The 14,184-nt window shown below is 51.0% G+C and overlaps 1 protein-coding gene across 1 annotated transcript in view; it reads right to left on the bottom strand.

Moving 5' to 3' along the window:
- Positions 1-14,184, bottom strand: part of PCBP3 (poly(rC) binding protein 3) — a 65,002-nt gene that overhangs the window by 44,306 nt on the left and 6,512 nt on the right. Inside the window, exons 3-4 of the mRNA XM_075094195.1 lie at positions 8,492-8,573; positions 7,269-7,374 (exon numbers count right to left, since the gene is read on the bottom strand). Of these exons, the coding sequence (XP_074950296.1) occupies positions 7,269-7,343 (75 nt within the window). The 5' untranslated portion in view covers positions 7,344-7,374; positions 8,492-8,573. The remainder of the gene's footprint in view (positions 1-7,268; positions 7,375-8,491; positions 8,574-14,184) is intronic.

Here is a 14,184-nt window from a genome sequence, read left to right as displayed (position 1 = left end):
TGAGCAAAACGCACCGGTGAGGGAATCGGTGAATTTGCTTGGCTGCGAATCAGGGCTGCTGAGGAAGGGGCCACAACCACACCTGTTCCCAGATCCAGCCCTGGCTGCAAGGGCATGGCTGCTGCAGTGGTCCCATCCCTGGGGGGGCTGCGTGTCCCTGCTGAAATCAAGGACGGGATGGGCCACCAACAGCCTGAGCTGCCTCTGCCGCAGGTGGGTGGTACCCCAGCAGCTCTGGCAGACAGTGCATCCATGGGGTGGAGCAGGTCTGGTGTCAGTGGGGTGCCCTGCACTGGCACCCGCTGCATGCTACCAGCTCATTTAGCAAAGTCTGAATAAAATAAAGACATTAAACCAGATATACATGTGTGCGCAATCACAGCACCAGGACAGAGGCATTCAGCGAGAAGCTGAAAAAAGCTCACTACAGGGATGGAGACAGCCCTCACCACTGGGGAAGCATTTAAATTCACTTTCCATTTCAGATGGCCAAAAAGCAGCTGCAGAGGCCTGGCAAACTCAAGCCATGTAGGCTGCCACCCATCCTTGCACTGCAAGAAAGGGAACTCCGTGCCAGAGGTGCCACCCCACGCAGCATGTCCCAGGGATGGGAAAGCATCCTCTGCTTCTCCAACAGCAGACATGTTGCTTTGCTACAGATCAGAGACAAGGCTGCAAGTGCCCTGCTGATGGTGTAATCAAGCCCGTCCCCATGCACCAGGCATGAGCCTCTCTGCCACAGGGAGCCACGCTGGCCAGCACCGTGCCTCCAGCAAGGTGCCTGCTCCCCTTGCTGCACAGACAATGCATGTTTCCCAAGCAGGTGCACAACTTGGAGGAAAAAAATAATGACTGCATGAGAAAAGTGGTCCTGGGACCAGCAAACCAGAGGCTAAAAGCATCATTGGTAGTTACCCAGAAAAGCATCCTGCAAGGTGGAGAGCATCTCCCCGTGCAGGTGCCAAGGACCCCTCCGCTTCCACCTCAAATTGGTGCTGGCCACTGCGCAGGCAGTTTGCTAGGTCCGCTCTGCACAACCCATGCCACCGATTCTGACAGAATTAATATTTTCTGATCCTTTGCACTACAATTCCACAGCTTCTCTAGCACATTTTGAAGGCAGAATTTGCACCTATTCCAATAAGAACATTAAAATAATGTTGAAACCACTTAAAGAGGGGTTATTTTTCCCTTGGTCTTGATCAGTAGCCCTTTTTCCCCCGCCCTGAAATGATCGGTGTTCTTCAGAAAGAAACGTCCTCTTAATTCAGCAAGATTTAAAGAACATTTTTTAAAGTTACTTCTCAGGAAGAAAGGATTTCATATATGCTTTTGTATCTGAGAATACTAAATACATTTATATAAATTAATCCATAAGAGAGGGCAAAAGTCTGAGATTAAGAGCTTCAGAAATATTAGTGAATTATTTTGGAATTCTGTATTAAAAGCAAAACCTCAGATATTAGGAAAAACTGCCATTTTTCAGTGTTTGGCTTCTGTATCAAAATGCAGGCTAGCATCTGTCTTTGCATCTGTCAAAACAAAGGTCAATCATTTTATGGAAACTTAAACACAACACCCTTGATCCTCTGTTTCTGGTTTATCTTTAAGCGGGATGTGACTTCCAACTAATAAAATAAGATTTTCTAATACAGTTCATACTAAAATTACATTATCCCAGAAAACTCAGATTACAAGAAAAACACGTCCGATAACATTTTCCCTTTATAATAAGGCGATGATATTTTGGGATTGATTTCAACTGCCTCTATAACCTTTGCAACTAATATTTCATTTTTCGACTTATAAAGCAATGGTGTAACCAAAGAAAATGCAACAGAAACGCGACAGTATCAGAAAGAATTTAGCCACCCTGAATGAAATGGTTATCTGAAGGCAAACCGAAAAGAAAACAAAGCGAGCCTCATAATAAAAAGGTATTCCTCTCTCCAAATCAAATTTCCTCAGCGCAAGGAAAAAAAACTAATGGAAATAGAACCAAAAGGTAAAAATTAAATCAAATAGGGTTGGGGCTTTTATTATGTTGCCAGACTAAGACATGATTAACATCTATGTTATTTTGCCATCAATTTCTTTAAGGCAATTTGATTTGTGCTGTTCCCACTCTGAGCGCATACATAAACCACACTGTCCAAAGCCTGCACTGTAAATCACGCAAATTAGGAATGGCTGAATATTCTGGTTAACGCAGAGATGAACGCTTCCCGACCCAGAGGTACAATCTTTGGCATTAGCCGCAAGACAGGTAAAACTGAATTTTATCAAAATAAAGCACATACTATAACAGAGAACAATTTTGCAAAATGATTTTGCAAAAATATTTTTCAAATCAATTTCACAAAAAAAATTTGCAAAACAATTTGCAAAAACATTTTTGCAAGTATTTTATAGGAGAGACTTGAGCAGCAACTGTTAACTTAAGCTAACCCCCTTGCTCACGCACCTATCTCTCCCATAATCCCACCTCCCTCCAACACAGACTTAAATTTCCTCTACAAGAGATTCATTTAAGACAGTTCTTAAGCATCCAAAGCTCTTTTAACCCATACTGGAGCCCCAGACCCAACTGATTTCATGATTCTTCCCTGATTTTCATCAGTAGGGAAAGTTGCATGCGGCAGGTGGTCTTCCACCAACACAACCTTTTAAATCTTCTTACCTTCCGCAAAGAGCCGCTTTAGTGCTGATTTGGCGTGAGGGGGGTCCAGACAGATGGCCAGTCTTTTCACGTTTGGAAAGGATGAAAAATGCTACGGGGGAAAAAAATCCCAGTGATTTTTTTCGCTGTACGGCGCAGAGGGCTCCAAACCTCATTGGCCCTGGGGGAGCCACCACGTGGCATGGGTTGAAGAGCACGTGACCCACTTTCTCCCAAATCCCTCGGTTTGCTGGAAAGGGGGATGCACCCACTGCTGATGTTTTTGTCATTTCAGTGGGCTTTGATTTTTTTTTTTTTTAAAGGCCACTGAGCAAATTGGGTTGCCTTCAGGCAATGAGGGCGAACCAGCCAACACTTTCAACATGAAGAAGAAAGGAGCTTGAGATGAGCACCCGTGCCTGTGTGCAGAGGGAAATTTGGAGGTGCTTTACCAGGGTACCGGCAGAGCGGTGCGTGCCTATCCCCTCCAGGGACAGAGCCTCCAGGAGGGAGAGGAGGGAGTACAGCAGCGCACATTTGGCCACTGGTGATGGGCTGTGCTAAACCATCCATCTCAGAGGCAGACAGCAGCAGAGGGAAGGACCAGGCTGAAGCCCTGACTGCAGACCCCAGAGCTCAGCTGGCTCCCTTAGCCTTGGAGGAAGGGGATGTGTTACAACCTCTCCATCACTAAAAAAAAGATAATCTCATGCCCCTGCATTGCTGTTGAACCCCCCAGCGTGATCCTGTCCTCTGCTGTCCTCCTGGCTAATGCACAGTGGTTGCAGCAACCAACTGCTGGAAGAGACGACAAGTCTCCTGCTTTTGGATGTAAGTCTGCCTCCAAAGGCAGAGGGTCTGCTGAAGAGCTTTCTTGGAAGAAGGACCAAGTGCAGTGGAGGGATTGTGGTACACACTGGGTGGGCATTGCCTGCTCCCACCATCACGTGGCCATGCCAGGCTCAAAGGACATTTCAAAGTGTCCCCCAACAGACACCTGCCAAAATTAAAATGCAGAACAATTCTGGGGATGTTCTGCCCCAGAAGGGTCCCTGAGGCCCTGTGGAGCAAGGCGAGACAAGCCACAGCTCCCAGCATCTGACTTGACTGAGCCCCCATATGGTGTGGCTGTGAAAGGGCTGCCAAGGGAAGGTGAGAACCAGCAATAGCTTTTAGCCCTGGCACCTTTCGTGTGGGAGCAATCCCTGGATGTTTTCAATTGCAGAGCTGGGCTCTGGTGAGAGAGAGAGAGGGAGAGAGAGTGTTGGGACCATGGGAGGTTAGGCTTTGGTGAGAAAGCACAGCTCTGGCAACCTCCATGCCTTCTTGGCATCACCACCATGTCCTGACCCGGCACTCAGCCTGACTGCTGGTTCTCCATCACAGCTGTTCCCCCACACATAGCTCTGCCACAGGGACTGGAGGCATCATGAGCACAGTCCCTATTTCCAGGTCCTTCCTGAGGCCAGACTGTCTCACCATGCTATTATCAAAGACAGATGTACAGCAATAAAATGCCCCAAATGGTGTAGAGAAGTGCAGGGTTTCACCTGAAATCCTCTCTGGCTCGGAGAGTCACACTTCTCCAGCCACCAGACAGACAATGGAGCATTTTATTGCAACAAAACCAGCCGAGGAAGAAACACGCCATACTCAAATGCAAACTACAGACACAGCCAAAAGCACTCAGCTCACTGCTTTCCCCTCCCACGTTTTGTGATGGCTAACATGCAAAGGGAGAGGAGAAAGCCCCCCACCTTCCAGCCCTGCAGCTCCCTGTTCACAGACCCCTCATCCTTCCCCAGTGATGCCCAGCTACATCTGGCTCCTGAGTAATCTTCTGAATAATTATATAATAGAGAGGCAGGCAGAGAAATAATTTTAGGCCCCTCTGTCGATAGAAAGCAAGCTGGATTAAAAGATCAGAACAAGCAATACTTAGATTAAAATGGTTTGTTATTTTCAGCTGTGGGAAATCTGTGGCTAAAGCACAGAAGATATTGAGGGAAGGTGCATCATCTTTCTTTCCCTAAAAAAGAGCTTTCTACATATTAGCCACGGCAAGTTCTAGGTTTCCAACCTACAGTCATGTTTTGTTTCCCAACAGACCAAAGAAATACAATTTGCCCATTCATATGGCATTTTATCTAAAGACTTAAGAGCAGCATGGAGATGCTTCAAGTTACATTTTGCTCTGCAAGATGAGTCCAAATTAAACACCATCAAGTCATCGCTGCATGTTAGGGCATCAGACCTCTCGAGTCAGGAGAATTGGCATTTGGCTTGGCAGCCGACTTCATTACCTATAAGAAACATGCCTCCTGGCACACGGTATGGGTTTTATCAGTACCGATGCTTTTGCCTTTAGCATGTGCCTCCCCGCACCCCCAAGCTGATGGCAGGCAGATGCCAGGCTTACCGGTGGCGGAGAGGCGGCGGTGGCTGGGAGAAGCCCATCAGACAATGGGGCAGCATTCTGCAGCCGCCTATATGGCATCCCCCTGGCCCCCAGCAAGGTCGGCAGCGTGGGGTGCCGTGCCAGGCCCCATTCTGACTGATCGCTTTGGAAAAGCGTGAAGGGGAGGCAGGAAAAAAATGGTGAGAAAGGGACGTGACGTTGGGGGCCAAGCTCTCCGCAGGGCACGGCACGGCACTTATCAGCTGCATCCAGATCAATGCCGCTAGCTTTGCTCGTTCACCTTCAAGTTCAGATTAAGCAGAAGGGTCAAACTGGGAAATCGTCTGCCACTGGCAGGCATGTCCCCCACCACCAGGCAGCCCCGCATCGCACCCTGGCCAGCTCTTCCCCTTGCTGGCATGGACACTTCCCACCCAAGCAGCTTGCTTGCCCCACAGCATCTCCAGCCCCCAGCATCAGCACTGACCACTCACTGCATTGCCTGGATGCAAGATGGAGCAGCAGCAGTTTCCCAGTGCCAAGTGGTCTCCAAAACCAGAGTCCTCTTCCAGGTGTCCCTCACACCTGTAGGTTTTTCTGTAACATAGTCATGGTACTACATGCACAGGATCAGCTCTGAGTTCAAAGGATGAAATCCCATGGGGCAAGAGGTCCCAGAGACAGCCTTGAAGGGGGCTTAGTATTTAAAATGAAAACAACACCTTGATTTGCATTTTGAGCCGGAAGCTGCTGGCTTGCACAGAGCTGGGCACCAGGCTCCTCTCCCACCTGTGGAAGTAGGAGAGGGGCCAGGGCACAAGCCTGGAAGAAGAGATGGGATGTTGGACAGTGAGTGTGGGAAGGCAGAAAAGTGAGGTCAGAGACCTTTCTGGAGGGAGGTGGGAGCTACAGGATGTCATGATGTTCATCCAAACTTATTGCAGGAAAGTGTCTACACTAAAGCTAGAGAGAAAAAAAATGCACTGGCTGGTCAGATTTGGGTTATGAACGCTTGTGGGAGGACAGTTTGGGGACTTGGTCCCAGGCTGGACACTCAGTCCCCCCAGCAAGTCCATGACCTGGTTTTCATAGAGTTGGCTACAGGGAGCCCTTCCCCAAGATGTGCCATGCTCAGGGGATGCCAGCAAGCAGGGAAGAGGCAGAACCCTCCCAGGATGCACTCTGAAACGCATCCTTCCTTTAGCTTGTGGCCCCCAAGCTACCAGTGGGAAAGCTAAAGCCACCCTCCACCTCCCCAAAAACTCCTCTATAGATGGATGTGTTTGTAAGAGGCTGCCCATAGCACATAGGAGGCACAGACAGCAACAGCAGAGACTTCAGATGATGTGCCCTTAAGGCCAGGTGCAACCAGTAGCCACTGCATTGCCAGTGAGCTTGGACAAGCCTCCTCACAGGTTTCTGAGCGAGTTCTACCCTTGTTGCCCCTTACGGGGTCACCTGCAGCTCCTCTGAGAAACCCTCCATCCTCTTATCCAAAAGGCACCATCTTGTCACAGGTATAGGTCTCTCCCACGGTTTTAGGTGCAGAAAACAAGGATTAGAGACACTTTTAAAAGGAAAAGGGGAGAAGAGAGGTGGGTTTGCCTGTCGCTACAACATTTGTGCTTTATGGAGCTGTCTTCTCTCTCGGAGTCACATGTCCTCCTCTTTGCTAATGGAAAATGTTGCCCCGCCATCCATTTGCAATAGTCAATGCCTGGGACGACACAATGGCCCCAGGCCAAAGCAGATCTATTTTAGTAATAAAAGCAGAGTGGCTGATGAAAATTACCCCATCTATGCACTTCCCAGCTTAGCTCTTTAGCTGGTTTTAATGGAACCCTGTGACCAACGTGGCAGAAAGCAGGCAGCTGAGTGCAGGAAGGCAGAGGCAGCAGAATGTGAGACCTGCACAGGTGCAGAACTGCACTGGCCCCTTTGCAGAGAGAGGCCCCAGCAGCAAAACACACCTCTCATAGAAGCCCTGAGAGAAGGACTGCACTGTGCAGGGAGCAAAACCCCCTTCCCCTTTTTGCTCACGCCACAGTGTTGCCCCTCACGTGGATCTAGGTCCCTGTGGTGCAGCAGTACCTCTGTCTGCAGAGCCCAACCATGTCCTCCCTGCAGGTGTTTTATAGCCCAAGGGAGACCCCAGTGCAGTTGCAAAGACCACCCAGCATTTGGAAAGGGACTGAGCTCGCCTTACCTTACCCTGCAGGCTGGCCTTGAGCTCCAGAGCAATTCCTCAGAGGGTCCAGTTGCACCAGAAAAGGGCATGCTGAGCATGGGGCAGAAACTGGGGGTTCACGGCACAAGCCTGCAGACCAGGACATGGCAGAGGTTAGGCATAGCATGGAGGAGGGACACCCGATGGCTGTTTACCATCCAGGAAAACAAAATTTCAGAGAGAAATAAAACATGGTTTCGGTTTAAGGGGACAAAACGATCGGGAGCATCACCTCCAGGTTGTTTATGGGGCAGGCAGCAAAGTCCTGCCTCTACTTTTCTTTACATTCAGACCAGGTTTGGGCAGGTCCTGCCTCAGCATCTACTGACTAAGGGAAGTCATCTGAAGAGCCAGGCTGTGGAGGATGGGGTCCCCAGGACAAAACCCCAGCAAGGTCCCCCAGGTGACTACAGCCCAGTGGTCTGGCTGCAGGAACTTCCCCCATGGGGGGAGCACGAGCCAGGGGTCTCCTTCATCCAGAAATCACACCACCACACCAATGGAAATAATCCAGCATGTTTCCGTGACATGGGCACAGGGTTATTTTTATTGCTTTATTTTTGCTGCTGCTCCCAGTAAGTTAACTGGGGCATGCATTACCCATCAATAAAATCAATTGAGCAGCCTGAGCCGTTAATAAGATGAGTCCCAGAGGGCAGAAAAACCTCTCCATTGCCCAAAATATTCTTCGGGCAGTGGGATGGGTGAGCTGCAGGCCCCACTCATCACTCCGACTTGGTGCTGCTCTTGACATGTTGGGGCAGCTTGTGTGTTATAAGGAGAAACCTTCCCCTTCCCAGTGACTCAGCAGCCACTGCACTCATCCCCAGCGACCTGGGCACAAGGGTCTGATGCTGCTGCCATGGGAAGGAGCCTGTTGGTGGGAGGGGAGCCCATGGGACCCTGAAGTCACTCTTCAGTCCCATCTGCTGCTTACAGCAGCATCAGGACTAAGATCAGACCAGGTAGCCCAGGGCTTTATCCCTTTGGGACTTGAAAACCTCCCAGGATGGAGACTGCACAGACTCTCTCAGTGACAAACTATCCTCAGAATTAATGTTTTTTCCCCCCACAATATCTTATATGTCTCTCTGAACGGCAGCCATGACCTCCAAGGTAGCAACTGCATCACCAGCAAGCAGACAGGTCCCAAACAAATTGCCAAAAAATAACCTGGAAAAGATGGAAAACCCAAACTGTGACTCACCGTTGGAGGAGCAGCCAAGGGAGGTCAGGGAGGCCGTGGGGCAGAGGGCTGGGGGTCAGAAGTGGAGGCAGCAGGGAAGGATCTGGAAGGCAGCACATCTCAGCACCTTGGGGTGCCCGGCCAGCGCCCCCCCCCAAGATCCCACCAGAGCATCCTCCTGGCACCACCAGCATGGCCAAGGGTAACCCGGGGGATGGGGAAGCACATGGGTAAAACATGCCCAAGCAGAAGAATCCTTGGTAAATTTTTTTATGCTCATTAGCACAAACTTCTAGTCACTGATTCCAGTGTTGAGAAAACAAAGAAAAACCCCTGACCACGGCACCAGCTTCATCAAAGTACCTGTGAACAAGAGGACTCAGACAATGATTCAGGATGCTGGAAGGACAAGGCTTTGCAAGGAAACTCCCTGTCCTGCTCCCCAGCGCCTGTGCAGGCACAAGCCTCTCTGTTCCAGCCTGGTGGGTGCACCCTGCCTCCCCACTGCCCACACAGGCACAGAGCAGTGACCCACAACAGTGCAGCCCACAAATTCGAGGAAAGAAAGTTTCATATGTCTTTCGGGTCACAGGTTTGAGTTTATCTCAAGGCAAGGCTTAGCATTCAGGAAATGTGTCATTAAAGAATTTGCCAGCAGTTTTATTAATCAAGTATTGGTCCATCTCCCAGCAGTTCTGCTTCTTGTTATGTTACAACCCTTCCACCCTTACACTAACATGCTCCACACGACCCCACGGTATTGCACTGTGCACCATGCGCACACCCACGCACAGAAACTTCTGCTTGCAGCACAGCTTTATGCTCTAAATGTTTGGTTCAGGTAGAATTGTAAGCCAGTCTCAAAAACTGCTATTTCTATGTCTTGCAGCCCCCTGAGATGCACAGGAGCAGGTCAGTCAAACCACACGCTTGTCTAGCCACCTAACCTATGTTTTCTGTGATTAAGGTGCAGGTCACCTCCAGGTACTGATGTGCCTGCATTTCTCAGAGAACTGGTGTAATGCAGGGGACAAACCTCGGTTCCAGCATGGGTATGAATGCACCTCAAGTAATCCAAAGCTGCCTCCAAGCAGAAACATCAGCACTGCAAAGCACATCTTGACCACAGCTGCTCTAAGCATCCCCCAACACCTCCCTTAGGGCTGTTTCCAGAAGACCTCTGCCAGATGCAGCCATCCGGCAGCACCACCACAGCCAAAGAGACATTGGCTGTGGCTGCTGCCTGTGTCCTCACACCACACAACAGTGGAGTCTTGCTCATCAGTAACCAATGCAAGGCAATCAGGAGCTGTCTTAAAAGGCAGCATCACAAACTTATTGACAAGCAACTTTTTGGTCTGCTGGTAGGCTATCACCCTCACCATCATCTCCCAAATCCTCTCTCCAGCATGGCTAAAGCCCCTGCACCTTGTGTCTGCTCTGGCAGTACAAGCAGAGGAGTCAATTATTTTTTTCTGGTTGCTCCTCTCCAGTGAAACAAGTATTGGTGCTGCGAGAAAGACACCAGCAAGCTTATCACGTCAAAAGCTTTCTATCTCCTGATCCATGGCAGTGGAGAGCATGGCTCCATCCCTGCACAGCCAGCTCGCCCAGTAGCTCTCATGGGCTAGGTCTCATTAGCAAATTTGGTCAGCAATGTTCACAAGGGATCACCCAGGATGCTGAAGGAGTCATTTGTGAACAGCAGAGTGGCAGAGGTGTCCAGATCCCTGCAAAATCACACCTGTTGCTCCCAGATAAAAGCACCTGAGGATGCAATGAATTCCAATGCACTGAGGTGGCCAGTCCCCACAAAAGTTAACCTTTGTAGACTATGACGTTTCAACATCCTTAACTCACCCCGGAGAGGCACCAAGCATCCTGAGCAGCATGGACCCCATACAGGACAGCACTCCCCAGAGGCTTAGCAGCACCCTCAGCTTGACACCACCCATGCATGCTGGAGGACTTGGCCACCCTGTTCCAGTGGGCTCAAAATTTCACAACATTTCTTCTTGAGTGGGTAAGGAGGAATCATGGAGATGTGGCCAAATGTCCTCTGAAGAGGGTTTGACCATGTGGCATCAATAGGATGAAAAGGTGAATGAACTGTGTGTGGCTCCCTGCTCATGCCCAGCCTCGGAGGGGAGCTGACAGGTACTTCCACACATGAGCAGGTCCTGCGCCTGGTCCCATGAGGCTGTGACTCCTCCACTTTCACTTAGGCTGAGCAAGCTGGCAAGCACTGCTCTTGAGGTCATCTGCAGGCATCCAAAGCATCACCTAGGCACAGGGGCTGACCCTGGCACTGCCTCGGTGGGTGGCCAGAGCACCCCAGCTCACACGCTGCCCTGTTCCCTAGCCCAACCCAGCAGATCACACTGGGAATCATTTTTAAGGGTCCCTCAGAATAAAGCTTGCTCAGGCAAAAACAGATTTTCAGCAGCCTTGCCCAGAGTCTCCCCACCTCTGTACCTATGCTAGGATGGAGATGCAGAAGCAGCTTCCTCAGGACCCTGGCATGCTGCCCCATCCCACCATCCCAAATACCAGCAGATCCTCCGATACCCCCTACTACATATCACCGTACCTACCCACCCACCCCACTCGCCCACCCCCCCAAAAAAAAAGCCTGATCCAAAACCCAGCCTGCCTGTACTGCAAACTCAACCAGCCAAGCTGACTTCAGTACCTGCGATTACTTGGCTGTTTGTGCCCATAGGGCATCTTGATTGGCCCTGTGTTTGGGGTTGGGAGTACGGGGGTGCCTGTGTGGGGTCCAAGGTTTGCAGAGAGCATGAATAGCTTGCAGATGTCCTCTCGCTTTGCTGCAACGCTCCAGGGGAAACTCAAGCTCTTTGGGAAAACATGCTGTGCAGCTGGTGAGGGGTGCACCGGATGGGATGGGATTGGGATCACAGAATCACAGGTTGGAAGGGACCTTGGGGATCATCTAGTCCAACTTTCTAGGAAAAGCACAGCCTAGACAAGATGGCCCAGCACCCTGTCCAGACGACTCTTGAAGGTGTCCAACATGGCCGAGTCAACCACTTCCCTGGGGAGATTATTCGAATGCTTGACTGTCCTCACTGTGAAAAATTGTCCTCTGGTGTCCAACCGGAATCTCCCCAAGAGCAACTTGTGTCCATTCCTCCTTGTCCTCTCCATGTGACTCCTTGTAAAAAGGGAGTCTCCATCTTCTTTGTAGCTACCCCTTAAGTACTGATACATGGTCGTGAGATCCCCTCTAAGCCTCCTTTTCTCAAGGCTGAACAAACCCAGCTCTCCCAGCCTATCCTCGTATGGCAGGCTTCCCAGTCCTTCAATCATCTTGGTGGCCCTTCTCTGGACTCCTTACAGCCTGTCCACATCCTTTTTGTATTGCGGTATGGGGATGTTCACCAAATCCCCCAGCTATAGTACACCTTATAGTGGAAACCTCAGCAAGACAGCTCCATCTGCACTGCTCCTCCAGGCTGCCGGCCCCCTTTGTGTTGAAGGAGACCCTGCTCACATCCAGTCTGGGTGCAGCAGCCCCCATGCTGCTGGGATCTGCTTTGTTCTGCTGCTTGGGGTTTTCAGTGCAGACGTTCACTGCATAGGGGAGAGAACGATCCTCCCCTGACCTGTGTTCCCATCATCCGCCTTACTGGGTGTTATACGCAGACAGAGGCAATGATTTTAATGTCCCAGTGAACAGGCTGTCGGAACGCATCAGCCTCAAAGGGTAGGCTTTAGCGATGGCTTCTCCTCCCAGGCGCTGCCCGGCCAAGGAAAACCAATTCCAGTTCTGCACACACACAAGCACACATGCCATGCATGTGCCACCAATGTCCATTACTTTCCAGCCTTTTAACAAAATTTTTCAAAACCCCACTCCTCAAGAGGGGAGGTGGTGAGCCCAAGGTGGGGGGCAGTAGGTGAGCTGCCACTGGGACAGCACAGCCACTGGGCAGGCACAGCGGGCAGCCCTGCAGGCAGGAACCAGCATGATGTGATGGGACCTGAGCGCTCTGAAGCCGTCAAGAGTCTCGGCAGAGATGAGCTGAGAAAAGCCATGAGCGGAGCTGACATCTGCCCCCTGGGCGGGTACCTAATAAGCGGAGACATTGTCCATTTGGGGAGACAAGGTAAAGTTAAAAGATTTCCAAGCTGACACCTGGCAGCCTCCACTGGTATTCCTGGCAAAAAGCAAGGGAAGGAGAAAGGAGACGGGGGCCGAAACCAGTCCCCCCATAGGCTCTGCAGCTGTGGGTGAGTGGGATGGGGATGGTGCTGGCATCTCAGCATCTTATCTCTGCTGCCCAGAGCTCCTCTCTATGTGATTATCTGCCACGTTAGAAGAGGAAACCGGTGCTTTCTGAGAGCTGTCCCACCAGAATGCATCAGCCTTAAAGGGCAGGCTTTAGCAATGGCTCCTCCCAGAGATGCTCCTGGGGGGTCCGTTGGGGTTCCACACGGCCCCATGCCTGCCGAAAAGGCAGCAGCATGGGGAGAGTACATTCCTGGACCCAGCAGCATGCCAGACCTGCTTTTGGCTGAGATCTGGGCATGGGCAAAGGCTCCCATGTCCCACAGTCCCACAGCCTGGGAGCAGGATGGCAGTCAGCAAAGCCCCAGCCCCCGGCATCACCAGGCAGACTCACCACCACTTCCACAAACCTAGTTCAGTCAGTCCCTATAAATCCAGTGTCTGTAAGCCCACTTGTCATCAGCTCTTCCTTAAGTTATCTCCAGCCTCTTTGTTACCCACCACCTTCAAACAGCACCTGGTGATGAGACGGGAGCGACAGAGCGGGAAAGGGGAGAGCCCCGTACCGTCCCTGTGACCTCCCAGTTTTCCCCTCTGGAAAATCTGGCTCTAAAAGCACTTGTGAGCTAGCAAACCTCTTCCCATTTACCCCCAAAGCCCCAACAGGCACGTTGTGGGTTCATCAAGGTGCTTTCCTCCCCACCCACACATCTGCTTTCCCAAAGGCCAAGGGGGTTTTACTGGACAATCATCATCTTGGGACCATCCTGGGTGGAAGGGGAGGTCCTTGAGCATCCTCAAGGCTTTCTACCAGCCAACAAACAGCTTAAAAAACTTGCCATTGCTCTGCACAGTTTTCATCAGCTTCATTGGCAAATGCCCTTGGGTCTAAACCACGTTGCAAGCAGGATTTTCACCCATGTAGCTCCAGGCTTTTTTGCTCCTTTCCAACAGATACAGCCAGAAATGCCCGACCCAGGGTGCAGACTCAAGGGTGGCTTTGCCCAGAATGCCTGGGAGCAGGGACAGCGGTTGGGCTCCAGCCGCTCCTCCCCAGCACCCGCTGACCTTCTGGGCTCAAGCAGATGGAGCGGCTGCAAATCCCTCCATAAGCTAGGGAAGGGGACTAATCTCCTAAAGGACAAATGAGTTGGCAAGGCGGGGGGAAGCTTGGCATTTCACCTTTTCCTCCCTCTTCCAGCAAATGCCAGCAGCAGCCAGCATGCCCAGAGGGACCCCAGCATCCTTGAGGGCAGAGGAGGCAGTGCCAGGTGCTTGGTTACCTGATGGAGACCTGGTTTTGGAACAAGCAGATATTTCATTTAGGTCACAGCAAGCTATGCCATAAGTGCCCTACAAAGGTAGAAAAAGCAGCTGGTGTCTCCTTGGGGAAAACCACATCTGGTGAGCTTTTAAAACTTCCAGAGTGCACCCTGGCCACAAAGGGCCAAGGCATCACTGC

Source organism: Phalacrocorax aristotelis, chromosome 5 (assembly GCF_949628215.1).
Source record: "Phalacrocorax aristotelis chromosome 5, bGulAri2.1, whole genome shotgun sequence".
NCBI classification, from domain to species: Eukaryota; Metazoa; Chordata; class Aves; order Suliformes; family Phalacrocoracidae; genus Phalacrocorax; species Phalacrocorax aristotelis.
The sequence above is the reverse complement of the archived record's forward strand: the minus strand, read 5'-3'. Positions and strand labels throughout refer to the sequence as shown.